The sequence below is a fragment of the Alosa sapidissima genome, chromosome 12 (assembly GCF_018492685.1).
Source record: "Alosa sapidissima isolate fAloSap1 chromosome 12, fAloSap1.pri, whole genome shotgun sequence".
Lineage (NCBI taxonomy): Eukaryota > Metazoa > Chordata > Actinopteri > Clupeiformes > Clupeidae > Alosa > Alosa sapidissima.
In genome coordinates, this window is record NC_055968.1 from 3,281,964 (window position 1) to 3,301,084 (window position 19,121).

At 38.8% G+C, this 19,121-nt stretch overlaps 2 protein-coding genes and 1 long non-coding RNA gene across 4 annotated transcripts in view; 2 read left to right on the forward strand and 1 right to left on the reverse strand.

Moving 5' to 3' along the window:
• The first annotated feature begins 366 nt into the window (after positions 1-366).
• Positions 367-6,197, forward strand: rab3b (RAB3B, member RAS oncogene family). Of its 2 annotated transcripts, XM_042056228.1 has the most exons (6): positions 367-838; positions 936-977; positions 1,363-1,587; positions 2,999-3,117; positions 4,268-4,392; positions 4,780-6,197. In XM_042056228.1, exons 2-6 carry the CDS (start codon positions 975-977, stop codon positions 4,962-4,964), a joined length of 657 nt encoding a protein of 218 aa, XP_041912162.1. In that variant the 5' UTR covers positions 367-838; positions 936-974; the 3' UTR covers positions 4,965-6,197. The 2 variants fall into 2 exon arrangements, with proteins under 2 accessions (XP_041912162.1, XP_041912163.1); XM_042056229.1 differs by lacking the exon at positions 936-977 and having other exon boundaries at positions 368-838.
• Positions 6,198-6,322: 125 nt separating this feature from the next.
• On the forward strand, positions 6,323-18,778 carry nrd1b (nardilysin b (N-arginine dibasic convertase)). Its single transcript, XM_042056151.1, has 31 exons — positions 6,323-6,461; positions 7,396-7,542; positions 7,641-7,854; positions 8,022-8,103; positions 8,364-8,517; positions 8,714-8,787; positions 8,872-8,967; positions 9,072-9,194; positions 9,641-9,698; positions 9,797-9,870; positions 10,395-10,464; positions 11,058-11,135; positions 11,214-11,334; positions 11,478-11,536; positions 11,664-11,718; positions 11,948-12,052; positions 12,382-12,505; positions 13,159-13,245; positions 13,352-13,471; positions 13,617-13,668; positions 14,146-14,296; positions 14,751-14,878; positions 15,172-15,334; positions 15,440-15,471; positions 15,788-15,926; positions 16,099-16,146; positions 16,228-16,280; positions 16,430-16,513; positions 16,654-16,861; positions 18,014-18,103; positions 18,413-18,778. The coding sequence occupies exons 1-31, from the start codon at positions 6,436-6,438 to the stop codon at positions 18,644-18,646; spliced, it is 3,249 nt and encodes a 1,082-aa protein (XP_041912085.1). The 5' UTR covers positions 6,323-6,435; the 3' UTR covers positions 18,647-18,778.
• Positions 10,129-19,121, reverse strand: part of LOC121677501 — a 76,159-nt gene continuing 67,166 nt past the window's right edge. Inside the window, exon 3 of the long non-coding RNA XR_006021014.1 lies at positions 10,129-10,163. This is a non-coding gene — a long non-coding RNA (uncharacterized LOC121677501). The remainder of the gene's footprint in view (positions 10,164-19,121) is intronic.

The following is a 19,121-nucleotide window of genomic DNA, read 5'->3' on the forward strand; positions in this document are numbered from 1 at the left end:
TCAACAATATTTGTTCACCATTTTCTGACATTTTGTAGATGGAATATCTAATTGATTAATTTATAAAGTAGTGAACAGCTTAATCAACCAGCACAGTAATCATTAGTTGAAGCCAGACTCAACAGTATTAACTTTGTTCAGAAATTCAAGGGGAAATGGTTATATGTACATTATGTAGATGGATAGCAGGATAAATTTCATACAATAATACATTTGTGTGAAATGTATTGGAGGACCAGCTACTTTCAGGAACCACCCAATGGTGATAAGAACCCTTAGAAGGGTTGATGCACTTGGAAGTGCAAAGATATATTCTGATATCGGTTGAATTTAGTTTAGATTTTAAATTTGGTATTCAAGGATTCTGCTTGTTTAGACACAGGCAAATTAGGCCATGGTGTCTGATTTTGTTGGTTTCTGTTTTTTTTCTGAAGGTGTTTTGATGTTTGAAGGTGTCATGATTCAGTATTAGAACTGAAAAAGCAGTCAGATATTTAATTTAATGAGAGTAATAGTGAATATTTTGCATTATGTCCTCTTTTAGCTCCACCTCATGCCAATAAGGTGTCAGCATACTGGATCTAAACCTTTAACACAGTGACCTGTAAATGCTCACAAAATCAGCTGTATGCGCTTCACAAATAGCACTGTTAATTGCGATTTATAAAGATTGAATCAGACCAGGCGCACAGAGAAGATACCGGAAGGCGACTGAAACAACATAGACAGTAAAAGAAAGGGTTGAAGCCGGTGGAAACGCAACATCAGGTAGCTTGCAGTTCGGTCGCGCCTGTTGTACGCCCACCTTTGAAAAGGGTAGCTATCTGCTCAGCAAAAGGTAAGGACTGCTAAATATACCTAAACAGATATTTTTGCTAAAGCCTACTAGTGCAAAATATGAATTTCTTGTTAACTCGATATTCTTTCTACCACAGAGAACCTAAGCCTATGTGTGGGGAATTGTTTCCCATTGCATGGTAAATAGTCAAGGCCATTTCCCTACAAATACAAGTCCCAATATTCAATTTATGGTCACAGTCGAATGGATTAGTGTTACACTATTGTGTCTCATGATGTTATCTTATTGGTCGTGGGTTTGCCCATTTTTGCTCTAAAACGCACCTGTGGTCCAATCTGTTTAATCGATTCGAGAGCTCTGACGCAAATGTGTTCTGGTTACATATGTCCACGACATTGATTCGTGAATTTATAAAAGCGTGAAATAGATTAGGTTAGCTTACTCATTGTCCACAAATATGCTATGTAGACTGCATTGTGTAGCCTATGGATAGGTTGTGTGCTGTTCTCATAATTGCTTCTGGAGCAACCAGATTCCGAGACTAACGCATAATATGCCCACAGATGGCGAAGGCAGACCAACGCTTTGGGCAGAGAGATGGATCGGATCAGAACTTTGACTACATGTTCAAACTGCTCATCATTGGCAATAGTAGTGTTGGAAAAACCAGCTTTCTGTTCAGATACGCCGATGACACATTCAACAACTCCTTCGTTAGCACTGTGGGTATTGATTTTAAAGTGAAAACGGTTTACAGAAACGACAAAAGAGTGAAGCTTCAGATCTGGGTAAGTTTTTTCATCTGTGTGGAGAACTTGCATTTGATGTGCAAGCCTAGCCTTTATGTTAGATTATCATGATTTCTTGAAAACTGCCAGACAAAGCCTACCTTGCGCATAGTGCATGCTGCTTTATGGATTTATTGTTTGCCAGAAACAAGGGTTTATATAATTTTGTTACCACTATTGAGTTGTCAAGATTTCAACACAATAAAACCACAGAGCTGCGCTGCATGATAAGACTTCATGTCTGTCTGGCGCTGCAGCAGAGCCATTTTCCTTAGGAAAGGAGATACGAGCTTCTTCTGCGCTTGCATCATCAGTGGTTGTCATGGAAGCAACACTTCTCGCTGCTCCTTGGCAAAGCAATGCTCTGAACCAATTAGAGTGGGCCCCAGAGGCCAAAGGGGCCGTGCGTTTCTCAAGCACACAAGGGCCAGGGGTGAGACCAGTGCCACACAAGCCACTGGAGTAAATTGCCTTATTTGTGTATAGAGCTGTAATCAGTGTTGATTTGTCAACCTTGAATGGATACCCATTATGGTGTAACAGGCTACATGTGCATGTTTTAGACAGTACCCTAACATAATATGTTGTGACAATATGATCGTTGGAGGATCTGTGACTGAATAAATCAAGTTAATGGTGTGCTGTATTTATTCAAAGTAATATGGCATAGCCTATGCAAACATAGATTCTGAGTGCAATTGAAAGATGGCACACAGTAGACCTAAGGTTACCACATATTCATTCATAGGTTAGGAAGTAGTCAAATAACACAACAGAATTCACTCTGAACCTTGAGGCATTCCCTTTTTGTCACAGCTATTGAAAAGGCAGAACATATACGTTTCACATGTATTGAATGTGAGAATTGTTGTTTATGATGCATCAGGCATGAAACAACAGTTTGAGATTCTTAGACAAGTGAGATGAATAGGGGAAAAATGGGAGAAATCCCTGATAGTCACAGGTAAATTGATGACACTGGCAGTAAATGCATGCCTTGTCACACATGCTAATCCTCCCTGTCCCATCTGACTGCAGTGTGTGTAGCTGTCAGCTTCACTCAGCTCTATGATAATGTTTACCATGACAGAGTGTGGAAGGATTCATGTATTCTTTACCATTCTTGATGATGGTGTGAACTCACACCTTCAACAGTTGAAATCTGTTGGCTGCTCATCTGTTAGGTTTGCTATTCCAGTCTAATTGGGCTGGATTTCGGTGTTCTTTCTGTTTTGATCATTTTTCCATGAAAACAAGGTTGCATTCTGTGCTAGGAGAGACAGCCCAGAATATTAGGAGTTGTTATTGTTCACCAACATTAAGCCGTGCTGCCATGGCTCATTAGTGATATTAGACATTAACCCTCCTCTCCCACACTAATGTGGATCCACTTGTGCTTGTGTTACTGCAGGACACAGCAGGACAGGAGCGGTACAGAACAATCACCACAGCCTACTACAGGGGAGCTATGGGCTTCATCCTCATGTATGACATCACTAACGAAGAGTCCTTCAATGCAGTGCAAGACTGGTGAGTTTGCTGTATCCATATTCTGCATATTGCTGCAAAATATTTGAAGCTGTAAAGGAACATTCATTATTTTACAGAAAAGCCTAAACATATCATTCTGGTGGATAGATTAGTTGAATAAATGTTTATGGCCAATACAACAAACTTGCTTATTGCTTATTTAAAAGCAAAAAATGTCAGGCCTTGTCCTGTCTGCCTCCTCAGATGCTTGATTTACTGTATTGTGTAGCCTACCTCTAGAACCAAGATATGATGATGTACATTCAAATTTAAGAAAGTAAAAGAAATCCTTGATTGAGCCATGATTGAAATAGAATAGAATGGCCATAAAACATAGCCAGAGATATCTTGGTCTGATTACTATAGAATAAAACTGCAATCTAACATCACATTCAAAATACAATGTTTCCAATGAGTGCAAACATACTGTGCACCATAGTACATTTTCATGATATTTTTGTGGGCCTTGGTGAAGATGACGATGATGCTCACCATTATCATCACTGTCGTCATCATCATCATCATCATCTTTATCTATACAGCACTTTTCAAAACCATTGTTTTGCCAATGACAAGAATATCGAGATCCAATAACAAGGATCTCTGTTTTTTCAGAATTTAGCTGATTATTCTTTGACATCCTTTTAACATGAACAGCACACTAGAATCTGAAGATCTAACCAGAAGGTACACCTGTGTGTTGTCTGCATAGCAACAAAAGAGACATGTTTCTGTACAATGGCCTTTCTGCATAAAGGCCATGTCAGATATTCCCACTCAATACCTCAGTCTTCATATAACAGTGTGTTGTGATTCATTTGGACAAAGGCTGTGCTAAGGTTCAGAAGTACAAAGAAACGAGCATATGTCATCAGCTGGCATCAGCAGCGCAGTGCTTTGATATTTTTAGAAACCAGATTGAAACTTTTCATAAATATTGTTATTTTCCAGTGCAGAGAGAAGCTGTTTGGACACTATTTTTTCTAGAAATGTAGATAATTAGGCTAATACAGTAAGGCTTTTTATGTCTAAAGCATGTTAGGATTACAAAACCGCTGCCTTTTTGCAATACATTTTTATTATTGTGTAAGTGGAAGCAGAGAGGATGATTTACAGTATATGTTGAACCTGGCACCCTGTTTTTCCCCAGGGCTACTCAAATTAAGACATATTCATGGGATAACGCTCAAGTGATTCTTGTTGGCAACAAGTGTGATATGGATGATGAGAGAGTGGTGCCGCCGGAAAAGGGCAGACACTTAGCTGACCAACTAGGTACGTTTCTTGAGTGATCCTACAAGTTTATAGTGTTAGTACCATTATGTGAATCAGTACTATTTGGCATCATTACCATTAAGTGAAGGGCTAATTTAATGATACTTTAACGTATAATATCACAATGTACGAATTCCCCTTTTTGACAATTTTCAACATACTGGGTACCCATTTGTAGCCTACAAATGGGTACCCAGTCAAGAAACTTATCGAGTTTAAAATCAACAAGGGTCATGTCACAACATAAGTCATTGTGGTTTGAAGTAAAGTAAAAAAATCATTGTGTTATAATTGCAGAACAGTAACTACTAGCAAATTTAATGCGTCCACTCTCTTATCTGTGCAAACATGGTTATATATGAGTGATTATTTTACTGTTGTCTGCAGGTTTTGAGTATTATGAAACCAGTGCCAAAGAGAACATAAATGTCCGGCAGGTATTTGAACGCCTGGTAGACATCATCTGTGTGAAGATGTCAGAACGGGTGGATACTGACCCTGCTATCGTCACTGGTACGAAGAACACTCGGCTCACAGACAAGCCTCCACAACTACCTCAGAACTGCTGCTAAGCCTACCTCTTGTAGCACAACTTCTCTTACCGACAAGTCACAACTCTCTTGTGTAGCTCCCCTCTCTCTCCTCTGAGTTCATGTTGTGATTCACATTGTCATTCTTTTGCACTGCACATAAGTGCATTTATAATCTCTCATTTCACCTGTAGTCTAAACACGAGGCAGCTCAAAGTAGAGTTGACTGTTGAAGCACAATACAGCTTCTCTCATATGGAGAGTGTTCACTGCCACTGCAAAACAATGAATTACTCACAACTTGTTACAGTGCAGTTAACTACCTTGTCACATGACTTTCGATGAATTGGTATACATAAGACACATGGCTGCTTGCTCATCTGAGCTTAACACAGGATATTAAATTTTAGGTGTGAGACACGCTTATAACACTATTCTATTTAACTCTAGTCTTTTTAAAACAAAAAAAAAGTTTAATATCATAAGACACCATAACACTATCTCAGCACAACTGCAGAATTTACAACGTGTTTTGCAGCTTTATTCGTTAATTCTGTTCAGGGTGGTTTTGATGTGATGATGTGCCATTATTGTTCAGTGAAAGGCACATGCTTTTCACTTTGCTGGTACAATTAAGTGTTTTAAGACTTTTGGACACTTTACAAACAATGTTGTATGATGAGTCTTGTAATAGTAATGTTTAATAGTCATGTGAATCAATTTGATCTAATTATGTGACTTACAAAAATGATCAGCACACAATATACTGAATGTAGGCAAATGTTATGACACTATTGAAATTGGCCATGTGGTTTCTCTCTTCAATTTTAAATTAATCAACCTTTTGAAGTTCATTGTGCTGAGTAGGCTGTGCCATTTCTTTTCTGAAATTCAGTTATTGCAAAATAGTGAACTGCATTACCCAAACACCTTGTGCCACCCTGTCTTATGTGAGTTCATAGCTAAGCCTAACCAACAATAATATTATTATAACAATCATAACAGTTGTTCTGTCTGATAGGCTATGATGTGATTGTTTATAAGTGCATTTTTAAATTACATATTTTGGATCTAAATAGTGTATTATAATGGTCGTACCTAGGTAGATTTTTATTTTTATGCTGTTGCAATGGATAAACTGTAGGCCTATGGCTATAGCACCTCGTTAGTTACTGTTGACTCATAGATGGGTTCAACGGGAACAAAGTGATTAAATCAATGTGAATGTTTGTACATTTTCAAGTGCAATTTGCGGAAATAAAAAGCACAAATATCTATCTGCACTACCTCTTGTCATGTCAAAGCAGACGCAACAGGATTCCAAAATCATCACAATTCTTTAATTAAAAGGATAATTAATGCATCACAATACACGTCATGATCATATCATCTCAATTTAGAGCCAGCTGTCAGGAAAATGTAATGAAGACCAACGTTGACATCTTTCGGTCAGCCACATGTGTTTTTGTGGTTAAGGCAACGTTACATTTTTTTGGTTAAACTTAAACAGAAAATGTCATGTTGCTGTATCAAATGGTGGTAAGTTACTCATTGAAGATCACTGAACTAATCCATTTAACCTAATCAACATGGTCAAGATGGGCCTGGTGTGTAGCCTACCTTCACAAGTTTAGCCTTTTTTTTTTTGGGCTGTAGTAGGCTAAAATTAATAACCCTGCTTCTTCCAGTTAGATAATTCTAGGCAAGAAACTGTTAGATTATTCAAATGAATCAAAACATTTTCTTTATAGCCTATAGCCTACCTCTGGGTTAGGCCTACGTGTGGTTCTTCACTTAATGCGTTTAGGTTAGAGTGCCTATTTAAAACATTTGCTTGTGTCTAACAAGCTTACAGTAAGTTGTTACAACAGCTAGGCCTATTTATCAACCTTGTGTAGCCTATCCTATAAATCCAAGCCTACTACCAGTCAGAGATAGACTTGTTCTGCGGTCAACCTGCGACAACCAATCACGTTCTCTCTTACACGGATATCCTCAACAGTGTCTTCAGTGGTTTGGTTGACGCAGCTCAGAAACATTGCAAATGACTAGGCAGTGCAATGAATTGAAGAGTTTACCAGGTGTGCGTGCCCTAAAGTTAGCTAAATACTTCGCAACATTATATGTGAACGTTCGTCTGCGATATGCGATATTAACAAGTCTTGTTATGATTTCACATAGTCAGGCTACTGATTATTGGTGAAGATCTTGTCATCCACGGATTGTTAACGTTCAACAACAACTTAATGCAAGACACTGGCAGAAATTACACCCGAAGAGTTTATATTCAAATTGTGAAAGCAACCGATTGTTCTTGTCGCTGATGTTACATTGTCGCACTTGAGCTGATTAACCATTCAGAATAGACTACCTTCGAGGATACGAATTTGCCTTTTTTTCACTCATGATTGCGATTCAGCACCTCCCGAGTCTGGACGCTTCTCAGAATGAATAAATGTAAAACTTCTGCCAGTCCTAGAAAATCCGATTTGGATGAAGATGGAGTTGAGTCGTCTTACAACCTCAGGATTCAGTCTAGAGAGGATGGAGCAGAGACTGTGGAGGATGACTTGGGAGATCTTGAAATTATTAAATCCCCTAGTGACCCCAAGAAGTACAGGTGAATGGCACTTGCTGATCTGATTCTTCGTTGTTCTGTCAGCCTGTCATTCATTGTTGTGCTCTCCTTATTACCCCATTTTCTCCATTTGTGTCCAGGTACATAGAGCTGAGCAATGGACTGCGAGCACTTCTCATATCAGACCTCAGCAGGGCCGATGGAGTCTCCTGTGACCCAGGAGACTCCATCAGCGAGGAGGAAGATGACGATGATGACTCTGGAGGGGGTTCTGAAGAGGGCGCTTACTCTGTGGATAGCAATGAGGAACAGAGGTGTGGTGGTGGAAAGAAGAGTGGCAGCTCTGAGAAACAGGTTAGCTCTTTCAGTGATGCGGCAATAGGTTGCTTGCTGCCAAAAAAACAAACAATTGGGTTGCTTGCTGCCAAAAAAATCCTGACATCTTTGTCCTGGACCTTTTTACCTAACCCCACATGCATTTGAAACCAAGTAAATGAATTGCCTGTATCTGCTTTTCCCAGTCGGCAGCAGCCCTCTGTATTGCCGTTGGCAGCTTCAGTGACCCAGATGATCTGCCTGGTCTTGCACATTTTCTTGAACACAGTGAGTATCTCTCTCCTGGGCTGGTATTTTTAATGAACAACATCAGCATTGTGAGTTTAATAATATGTCAAATTGGTCAGTGAAGTGTGAGAGAATATTATCTCTCTGTATAGCCTATATCAGCACCCTGACATAATGAGCATAATGACTGCAAATATTCTGCTGTATATGTAGATTGGACATGTTTTGTCACTCAAAAGAGATGTCTTGTGATGTTGCAACATGTTGCATTCCAATCCAATGCCTTACATCTTTCTTAGTGGTCTTTATGGGCAGTGAGAAGTACCCTGCTGAGAATGGCTTTGATGCCTTCCTGAAGAAACACGGAGGGAGTGACAATGCCTCAACTGACTGTGAGAGAACAATTTTTCAGTTTGATGTCCAGAGAAAGTACTTCAGAGAGGCTTTGGACAGGTGGGGCACTGATAGAAGTTGAAGTTACTTTGATCTTGTTGCATTTGAAGTATCTGAACATATGCCAACCCCATATCTCATATGTAATGTGTGTGGTCATCCACTGATGCGTCCACAGCCACAACTCCCTCAAGCAACCATATTATAGACCAATTGGATATTGTCATCGTCATTGAACTGAAATGCTTTTCCACAGGTGGGCACAGTTCTTCATTTGTCCTCTAATGATTGAGGATGCTGTTGCTAGGGAAGTGGAAGCTGTTGATAGTGGTAAGTGTGGTAACAAATTAAGATGATATCCACATATGGATGGATTTCTGCATGACTGTCTATAAATGTGTTGCTGCTTTGCAGAGTACCAACTAGCTCGGCCATCAGACAGCCATAGGAAAGAAATGTTGTTCGGAAGTCTTGCCAAACCAAAGCATGTGATGAGAAAATTCTGCTGGGGTGAGTTTCTTGCTTCTTTGTTAATTTTGTAGAATAGCCATAGATGCTCTAATTGTTTGTTTGTTTTATCTTTTGGTATTTTAATGTTTTTTTCTTTTGTTCAGGTAATGCTCAGACACTGAAACATGAACCCAAGAAGAATGATATTAACACCTATAAATGTCTACGGGAATTCTGGAAGAGATATTACTCAGCCCACTATATGACTCTGACTGTTCAGTCCAGAGGTAATATATTATCTAGTATCATGCAGGATCCTTTTAGAAAGGCTACTAACTACTAATGAATGATCAGTGTTACTTAGAGGTAAAGTTCACTATTCTAATCTAATACACTTTTTGACCTGTTTCAGTCCATCAACATAATGCTTTAGGAGCAGAGATGGATGTCATTTTATTTGCTGTTGAGCTCAAATACCAATGACCTTTAAGCCCAGAATCACAGAGTGTACCTTTAAGTCTTTAATGTACATATTTAAGATGCACACTTAAGGGCATGTTGGATCCAGAGAGACAGATGTCATATCCTGTGTTTTTAAGTTAAACATCTGCATTTATTAAGCATCAGTATACTGTATAGTATCAGTATATTCAAAGTATGGAATAGTAAGCGATCAGTATTGACTGGTGTGAGTTGGATATGACCTATGTGCACCTGCTGTATCTCTCCACAGAGAAGCTGGACACACTTGAGGAGTGGGTTAGGGAGATCTTCAGCGCAATCCCAAACAAGTAAGTGCTCATCAGCACTGCTGTGGTAATGGCAATTAAATGGTTTTGATAAGGAGTGCTTTTGTTTTGCATTGATGATGTTGTTTACATCACTGCAGTGGACAACCTCAACCTGACTTCTCTCATCTTAAAGACCCATTTGACACACCAGCCTTCAACAAGCTCTATAGAGGTAACCCTCATTTTGACAGCCTCTCTTATCAGAATTTGAGGCTGGTAACACGTCGTTTGGATTTGATTATGGAGCATGTTTCAACCTAGCCCAGAACCTAGCTAGAATTGTCCCCACCCACAAAATTTGAGGATGTCAAATTCCTGTCTTCTGTTCGTCTTTTTTTCCGTCATTATTGTGCTGTCAATATCTTGTATAACAGACACAATAGCGGAATCTAAACATCTTGTAAACAAAATCAACTCAAGTGCGCTCTGGTGACATGGATGACTGCTTCACTGTTGCTCATCTATCTATCATCGTATAAATACCACCCGAACAGATCTTAACCGGGTTTATAGGCTTCTCAATGGAGCGACTCCAGATCTAATTTATTTTCCTCAAATTTTGTGGGTGAGGTAAATTTGGCTGGCTTATTCCAGGCTATATACTGGTAAGATAAAGATACATTGACATGAGAATATTATTTGGATTGTTAGTGTGATATGATAATATATTAAAAGGAAATGTGCATGTGTTAACAGTGGTGCCTGTGAGGAAGGTCCACGCTCTCAGCATTACTTGGTCATTGCCCCCTCAGGCCAAACACTACAGGTAAGTTGTAACGGACTGCAGGAGTCTACTGGCATGTTTTTCTAGTATGGAAATGTTGTTGTCTGACCGTAGGTTTAATATCTGATGCCCAAAGTTTCACCTGGTCAGTCATGTTCAATTCCATAGTTTCTCCAGCAGGTGTCAATAAAGTACATGAAATCTGAATCAACATCAATAATCACCATAATGCTTTCTGTCATTACATTCATTGCTCACTTTTTCTGATATAGCTCAGTGCCATATTTCATTATTTAACTCAATATAATAATTTGCTTTGTTAAACTTTCCCATGTTCACTGTACAATAACTGTGTTCAAAATATGTATCTTGCAGTAGATTTGCTCTAGTGGCCAAATAGTTTTTTTTAACAAGAGATTATTGATCAGTAATGACCACGAAGAGAGCAAACAGCAACCACATATATTTTACATAATACTGTAAATGCAAAATAGACTAATTTCACATTTACTCGTTGTAAGGCTATGATGGTGATCGATCAATGTTTAATTTTATGTTTGCTTTTTTACTTTTTAATCGTTCTGGTTATTGTTGCAAATCCTAATCGCCCACACTCTATGTGTTTGACTCTGTAGAGTAAAGCCCCTGCACTATATATCTTGGCTGATAGGCCATGAAGGTGCTGGAGGTATCCTCTCCCAATTAAGGAAGAGGTAAGTCACTTTTTTTTTTATCTGTACCAATTGATGTCAAATTTCTCAGAGCCATGTGAAAGCTTTTGATGCCTCTAGGTGTTGGGCCCTGGCTCTGTTTGGAGGGAACAGTGAAACTGGCTTTGATCAGAACACCACTTACTCCATCTTCTCCGTTTCCATAACCTTGACAGATGAGGGCTTCCATAACGTTTACAAGGTGTGGCATTAATACTCATTAAGCAGTATTTGAGTTGCAGTGAAATTATTGATGTTTTTAACATGATGATAATGATGCAGGCCAATAGCCAGTCTAATGCTACTACTCCGATCTTTATCTGAATATTGACTATTTCTCTGCAGGTGGTTGACTTGGTCTTCCAGTATCTTAAGATGCTACAGTCTCTTGGACCACAAGAAAGGTTAATTCAAGTGCTAGACATTAACTGAATTTGTGAATGTGTCCTTTAGAGGCAAATATTTAAGGGGTTCTTTAATACATAAATGCTGGCCAGTGTTATGATTAGAGGTCTGCTTCATGCTTTTCAGGATTTATTCTGAAATTCAGAAGGTTGAAGCAAATGAGTTCCATTATCAGGAGCAGGTGACTGGTTTCTTTCTATTTCTGAGTTACAGTGAGGTGTCATTTAATATTGATATTTCTTCAGATATTTCTTTCTTTAGTATGTTAGATTTCATCCTGTGACTAAATTGTCCATACAATTCAAATAGCTACCTGAAGCCATATGAAGAGCAGATGTGCGATAACAGTTACCACTGACTCCAGGTGGATTTAATTTAATATCTGTAACACCAGTGATCTGTTTCAACAGTCTGATCCAATTGAATTTGTGGAGAACATTTCTGAGAACATGCATCTCTTTCCAAAAGAGGATTACCTTACTGGAGATCAGCTCATGTTTGATTATGACCCAGAGGTAATGTCACACTGAAACAAGATGGTTCTGTAATTTTAGCTACTGGGAGGCTCAAATTACCTTTTCCTTTACCATTAATAGTACTGAGGCATGGTCATTTGCAATAGGGGGTTGTGGGTTGCTGAGTACCAGGGCTCTTTATGGATACTATGCTAAAACTGCATGAATTGAATGTGTCAAAATTGACAGGTTACACCACTGTAATATTTTTGTATTGTAAGTGTTGAGCAAATAAATGTGTGTATGAAATATGTCCCCACTGGTACTTACATATACGTAGTTACACGTTTAGTAGAGTCTGTTTAGAGTAATTATTGTTCCCCTCTTAGGTCATCAATGCTGCTTTGGTTCTCATGACCCCAGATAAGGCAAACCTGATCCTGTTGTCTCCAGAACATGAGAACCTGTGTGACATGAAGGAAAAATGGTTTGGGGCTCAGTACAGTGTAGAAGGTGAGCCATTGCAATCCTAACCTGAAGATAAGCCATTTTTCATACTTTTGTAAAACCTTTAAAGCTTGCAAGCCGTTTTCGTATTTTAGTAACTATACGGTGGGGTTAATTGTTCTGAATTTTACTCATCTTTTTGTAATGAGAAAGGCTTGGTATTGGTGGTACTGTAGAACCCAAATGTATTATTGGAATCATGGTCTTGAGAGTCCTGGTTATGATAGGGATTTTTAAGTGTTCCATTTTTGTGTTCGCACATTCAAACATCATATCCTGATTTCAAAAAGCCCCAGATACACCCTTATCCCATTTTTGAGAAACCTGTTTATGCTAACTGGAGAACTCCTAACCAGGACTCTATTGCATGCATAAACTGTATCGTATCCCAGTTTTGTAATAGCTGCTGACTAGCTGCACAGGCACCAGAACAAATAGATATCAGTTATCAGTAAACAGGATACTACTATGATCTTATATGAGTAACCAGATATCTCTCTTGCTCATGTAAATGCCTTATCCTGAGTATGACCAGAACTAGGGTAAGCCTCATAACTGGGCCACCGGTGTGTATGTACACACAGTCAATGTTTCAGGACTTCCGAAATTTGTTCCTACTGTGAACTAGTGAGATTTCACAAATAAACTCATCATTGCAGATATACCTCAGGAGTGGAGGGATCGTTGGGCTAGTGACTTTGAACTCAACCCTGAACTCCAACTGCCAGCTGAAAACAAGTTTATTGGTCTGTGTTCAAGGATTCCTGTTATTTGCACTTAAAAGCTTTTTAATCTATAATCCTTATCATGCTTGGATGTGTTAAAAAGGTCATTTGTAACTTCTTTTCACAGCTACTGATTTCACCCTGAAAGCATCAGACTGCCCTGATACCGAATTCCCTGTCAAAATAATCAACACAAAGGAAGGATGTCTCTGGTTCAAAAAAGACAACAAGTTCAAAATTCCTAAAGGTGTGTATGTGAGTTTTTTTTTTTTACATGTTTGCATTTGAGTCTGCGTGTTTGTGTATCTCTGTGTCCGTTGGTGAGGCCGTACAGACAGCATTTTGATTGTATTTAAAGGATGAGCACTGACTGCTACTGTCTCTTGTTTCAGCCTACGTACGCTTTAATCTGCTCTCCCCAATCATTCAGAAAAACCCAGAAAAGTGAGTATTACCCATCCCACACAGCAACACATAGAAACAGATTCCTGGCTAATACGAATTCACAACATTGCTAACCTCCAACATCTAAAATCTTGCTTGTGATGAGAATGGTTTCTGTCAATGTTGTCTTAAATCATATTTTTGTCTGATTGCAAATCGTATCAAATTTGTGCAGTTTTGTATTTCTAAATGTATGTATATATACACAAACTACACAGTTAAGCTGTAATCAAAATATAATTAATTCCAGTCGTGTTACAGTCAGTTTTGATTGAAAGTTCAACAACCACTTGAACCATCTGGAAAGTGTGTCTCATTTGAATCTTCCATATCATTTTGCTTTTCTTCCTTGCTGAGGTGTACTATGGCAGATGCCAGCGCAGTTAATATTAACATTTCACTGTTTAACCAAGAAGGGTGTAGAGTTTAGTTATATCCATACATACATACTTCTGTTTCCTGTCCTCCTTTCTATAGTCTGGTGCTTTTTGATATTTTTGTGAACATTCTGGCGCACAACCTTGCTGAACCAGCATATGATGCAGATGTTGCACAACTGGAATACAAGCTGGTGGCAGGGGAGCATGGCTTTGTCATCCGTGTGAAGGGCTTCAACCACAAATTGCCTGTATGTATTGATGAGATTGATGAATGGGTTATTATGCAAATATTATAGTAAGAATGGTGTCTCCATTATTATAGTCCAGAGCCAATAATGATCAGAATAGTTCTCAAACTCAATGGATTTATTCCAATGCTTCTCTAATGTTCTGGGACAATTTCATTGATGCAAATATAAATGCACTAGAATGATTTGCTAATTTAATCTATAATTATATTCATTAAGAAGAGTGGATTGTTAACTCATAACCATGATCTACTACCTACTACCATACTACCAAACTTAAAACTAGCTGTTATTCATCCACCTGGTTTCATTAAGGCTTCGTCCTTATCATCACTGAAATATGTCTCTATGCATGTTGGTGTGTGTGTGTGTGTGTGTGTGTGTGTGTGTGTGTGTGTGTGTGTGTGCATACCTTTACTGGAGTGGTTTTGTCATCTGTGCTGTATGGTCCTAGCTGCTGCTCCACCTGATCGTGGACTACCTGGCTGGCTTCAGTGCAGCTCCAGATGTGTTTGGCATGTTTGTGGCACAGCTGAAAAAGACCTACTTCAACATCCTCATCAAGCCTGAGAGACTTGGCAAGTGAGTATGACATCGCTTTACACAGTCACTGTCGCAACATAAATGTTACACCCAAAATCAACATCAGGTGCCTACTGTAATATTGAGTGCTAGACACACACATAAGGGACATCATCTTTAACAGGCTCACTTCATTCAAACCAAATGTATTTCTCTTGCCGCTTTTCCTCCGCTATCTCTCCTTCCTTAACATGCTCTTCCCATCTCCTCTCCTTCCCTTTATTTCTCCCTTGCTGTTGCCTCTCCTCTTATATCTCTGCCCTCTCCTTTCTCTATGTCTCCTACCCTTACAGAGATGTGCGCCTCCTGATTCTGGAGCACTGTCGCTGGTCTGTGGTCCAGAAGTACCAGGCCATAATGAAAGGCTTGAGTGTGGATGACCTCATGGACTTTGTCAACAGTTTGAAGTCAGCGCTATACATTGAGGGCTTAGTACAGGGTAACTTTACCAGCATAGTGAGTCCCTTTTCGCAAATATATCTTGTGTCTAAGGACATTGTTTTACAGATTTGTCTGCAAAAAAAATTTAAAACTCATGACATTTTTATTTACTTTCACCAGGAATCTAAGAAGTTCTTGCGGTATTTTATTGAGTAAGTAATTTTGTTCCTCTGTTGTAACCTCTGTTCACCTTGAATTTGTAACAGATAGTCATCTACAAAATATAGGCTATTGAACTTTCTGACCACTGATACGGTGCAAAATGTCACAAGATGGCAGTATCAATTTGTTAGGATGTCGTTGTTTTTTTCTTCTTTTCATATTTTTATATGTTTTTTTTTTTTGGTTTTTTTTAGTTATTTTTAACCACAGAAATAAGATTTAGTGAGCGGCTGTGTCCTTTTGTCCCCATCTGTTCAGACTGACCGCCTGAACGTTCTGTGTGTTCTGACTCTGACCTCCTTTCAGCAAACTCAAGTTCCAGCCACTCACAGTAGAGGCTCCGGTTCTATTTAGGGTGGTAGAACTGCCACAGAAGCACCACCTGTGTAAAGTACGCTCCCTTAACAAGGGAGATGCCAACTCTGAGGTCACAGTGTACTACCAGGTAAACAGGCCCATGCACCTGTGTTTTATTTAGGAGGGCCTTCTAATTGTAGCTATGCCTGAGAAGTTGGACTCGCACATGCTGTCTATTGATTTAATGTTTTTATATAAGGTAATCATGTGTGTATTGACATGTCATAAACAAAGATGTCTTTTTTTCTTGTTTTCTCCAGTCAGGCAGGAAGAACTTATGGGAGCACACCCTGATGGAGTTACTAGTGGTGAGTTCCAAGTCTTATAAATCCCAGTTACTCAAACACATTTCCAATATCCATGATGGTTATTCTTTCCCTTTTTTTCAGATGCACATGGAGGAACCTTGTTTTGATTTCTTAAGAACTAAGGAAACACTGGGGTTAGTGACTGATTTATCCTTGTAAATTGAATTAGCTATTTCTATCTGTGCAATTTATTTGCTAGAAAAAAGTTACGTTGTAATTTATGCAGCCTAATATCCATCATTATTCTTATACTCATGTGGTAATGCCATCTCTGCACCTTCAGATACCAGGTGTACCCTACCTGTCGAAACACCTCAGGTGTTCTTGGATTCTCTATTACAGTTGAGACGCAAGCAACAAAGTTTTCGTGAGTTTCTTTTTAAAAATAGGTACAATTATTCTGATCTACTACCAAGCGTGATGAAGTGTGCACTGCAATGTGTTTCATGTGGAAAAATAAGTTTGCATTGTACTCAAATCTTGGAAATCATTTTGTGCCTGTCCTAGAACTGATTTTGTGGAGTCTAAGGTGGAGGAGTTCCTGGTGAGTTTTGGTGAGAAGCTGATGAACTTGACAGATGAGGCATTTGAGATGCAGGTCACTGCCCTGATCAAGCTTAAGGAGTGTGAGGACACACATCTGGGCGAGGAGGTGGATAGGAACTGGTTTGAAGTTGTGACTCAGCAATATATTTTTGATCGACTTACCAAGGAGGTAAGGACTATTTGATTGTGTTTAATTTTTGACTAGATCACTAAATATGTCACTGCTCAAAAATAACTACATGAAATGAATACACACATGAATAGAACAAGGGGATTCTGAAGTATAGATCTTAAAATGTTTTTATTAGGGGTGTAAAGGTACACACATTCGTAGGTTAGTAGTACCTTCAGGCTTACTTTATCGAAAATTAACCGAACCGTGACTTCAAAACCGAGGTACACACAAAACTGTGATTTTTGTGTACTGTTGCACCCCCTGTTCATATTATTGCATTGATTTAATGTAAAAAAAATGTAAAAAAACAAAAACAATACCACACAATAAAAATGACAAAAAGCTTCTCTTTTGTTTTATATAGGAATGTCACCTATTACCAACCGTCCCATATTTCCAACCTCTTATGTGTATGTGTCACTTAATATCTTAATATTAATTTCTATACAAACCAAAACGGCGGATTCCTAAAGAAACGCAAGCACTATGTACCAAAAATTACATTTTACCGTGACTCGAAGAGCTGTAAACAGTGTTGTAAGGCTGCGTGTACAAATCCGCTTGGAGTTCCAGTGGAATTTTGATTTGCGATGAGAATTCTCGGTCTAACCGTTGAATGCCGTGAGAAAGGTTGGAAATAGGCACCCACCAGCCCAGCACTAATGAGCGTGGTAAACAAAATCGGATATTTCAGGCAGTAAAGTCCCCGGTAAGAACCAAACTAGATTTTGTTCAAATCTACACACCTATGGCTACTGAAAAATTTAAGGTTCATTTATCAAATGTTATTTTGAAGTATTAAAACATTGTTGTTTTAGAATTTTCGAACGACATGGTTGGTAATTGGTGGTTTTACGATAGTTTTTTCTGATTTGAACAATATGATGCTTGTTTTTGTTACTGTTTAATGCATGTTAATTACATTTTTATTTCCAATGTTTTGTACCTATGTTATTATAGTATAAACAACATATTTTCATGACTTCCTTGTCACTTTCTTGTTTCTCAATTTTTCGAAGAGTAGGGAGGTACAATTAAAGCTTGCATTTGAGTGAAACAAGGCCATTGTGTCTCAATTGGTTCATGTTTGGAAGACTATGTCCTTTATCCGCTACAAAATGTTGGTATCTCTGTGTCTGATAACAGATTGAAGCCCTGAAGCGCATTACCAAAGCAGATCTCATCTCCTGGTTCATGGAACACAGACATAGTAACAGCAGGAGGCTCAGTGTACACGTAAGTTATGGTGAAGGGATTTGGCAGATGCTTTTGTCCAAAGCGACTTACAAATAAAAACAATACAATAGTTAAAATTAACAGTGAACAGTTTTAAAATGTTGGTATGACTACATTAAGGAAAATAGCAATAATAAACAATAATGTAAGTACAGCAGCTTGTATATGTGTGTGGTTTTACACAAATATGTGTAATTATTTATGATGGAGTGGGAGAAGGGATTTAATGGAGTGCTGTAATGAACTTTGTGTAGGCTAGTTGGTAGTACTAATGTCATACTAGACTGTCTTCCCTTTCACTTTGCCCAGGTTGTTGGTTTTGGAGAGGCAGAGGGAGACTCCCCTGATGGTGATGAATCTAGTTGTAACCACTCAGCACAACTGCTTGGAGAGAAGGCATCCACGACCTCTGCTTACGGAGAGGTGTCCAGACTGACCTTTGTGCCACCCTCCTCGCTGCTGCCAGAGGCTATTATGATCGATGATATACGTGAATTCACCACCTCTCTGACCCTCTACCCATATCATAAGATTCTCAAATGAGAGACATCTTTTTTCACCGCTTTCTGGAGGTCGACTGTTACCTACCTGTCTAACTCTGCTAAAGGGAGGAGCCAGCCACTGGAACTACTTTTATCATGGGAAGATAATAAAATATGAATTGAAGATGGCAAACGTATCTAAAATTGGACAGACTTTAATCACTGAGGTCTGCAAGGAAAATTGATAAGCTGACCAAGCAGTATTTCTTGGAAAAATGAACACATCAAGTAGTTATACCAGTATTAGCCTGGTAAAGTTTAACAGCGGGACTAAAGACTATGTGGTCTTAAATTACTGATGTCTTTCTATTTGACTCCCTAAATGGCATGCTAAACTTTTATTTTTTGTTAACCTGTGTATGTAGGCTATATGTACTGGAACTTCAGGGCATTATGAAGTACTGTATCTCTTATGTAGATAATGATGCAAAAATATGTATTGCATAACAGGGTGAAATAGGGAAACCCAACTAATC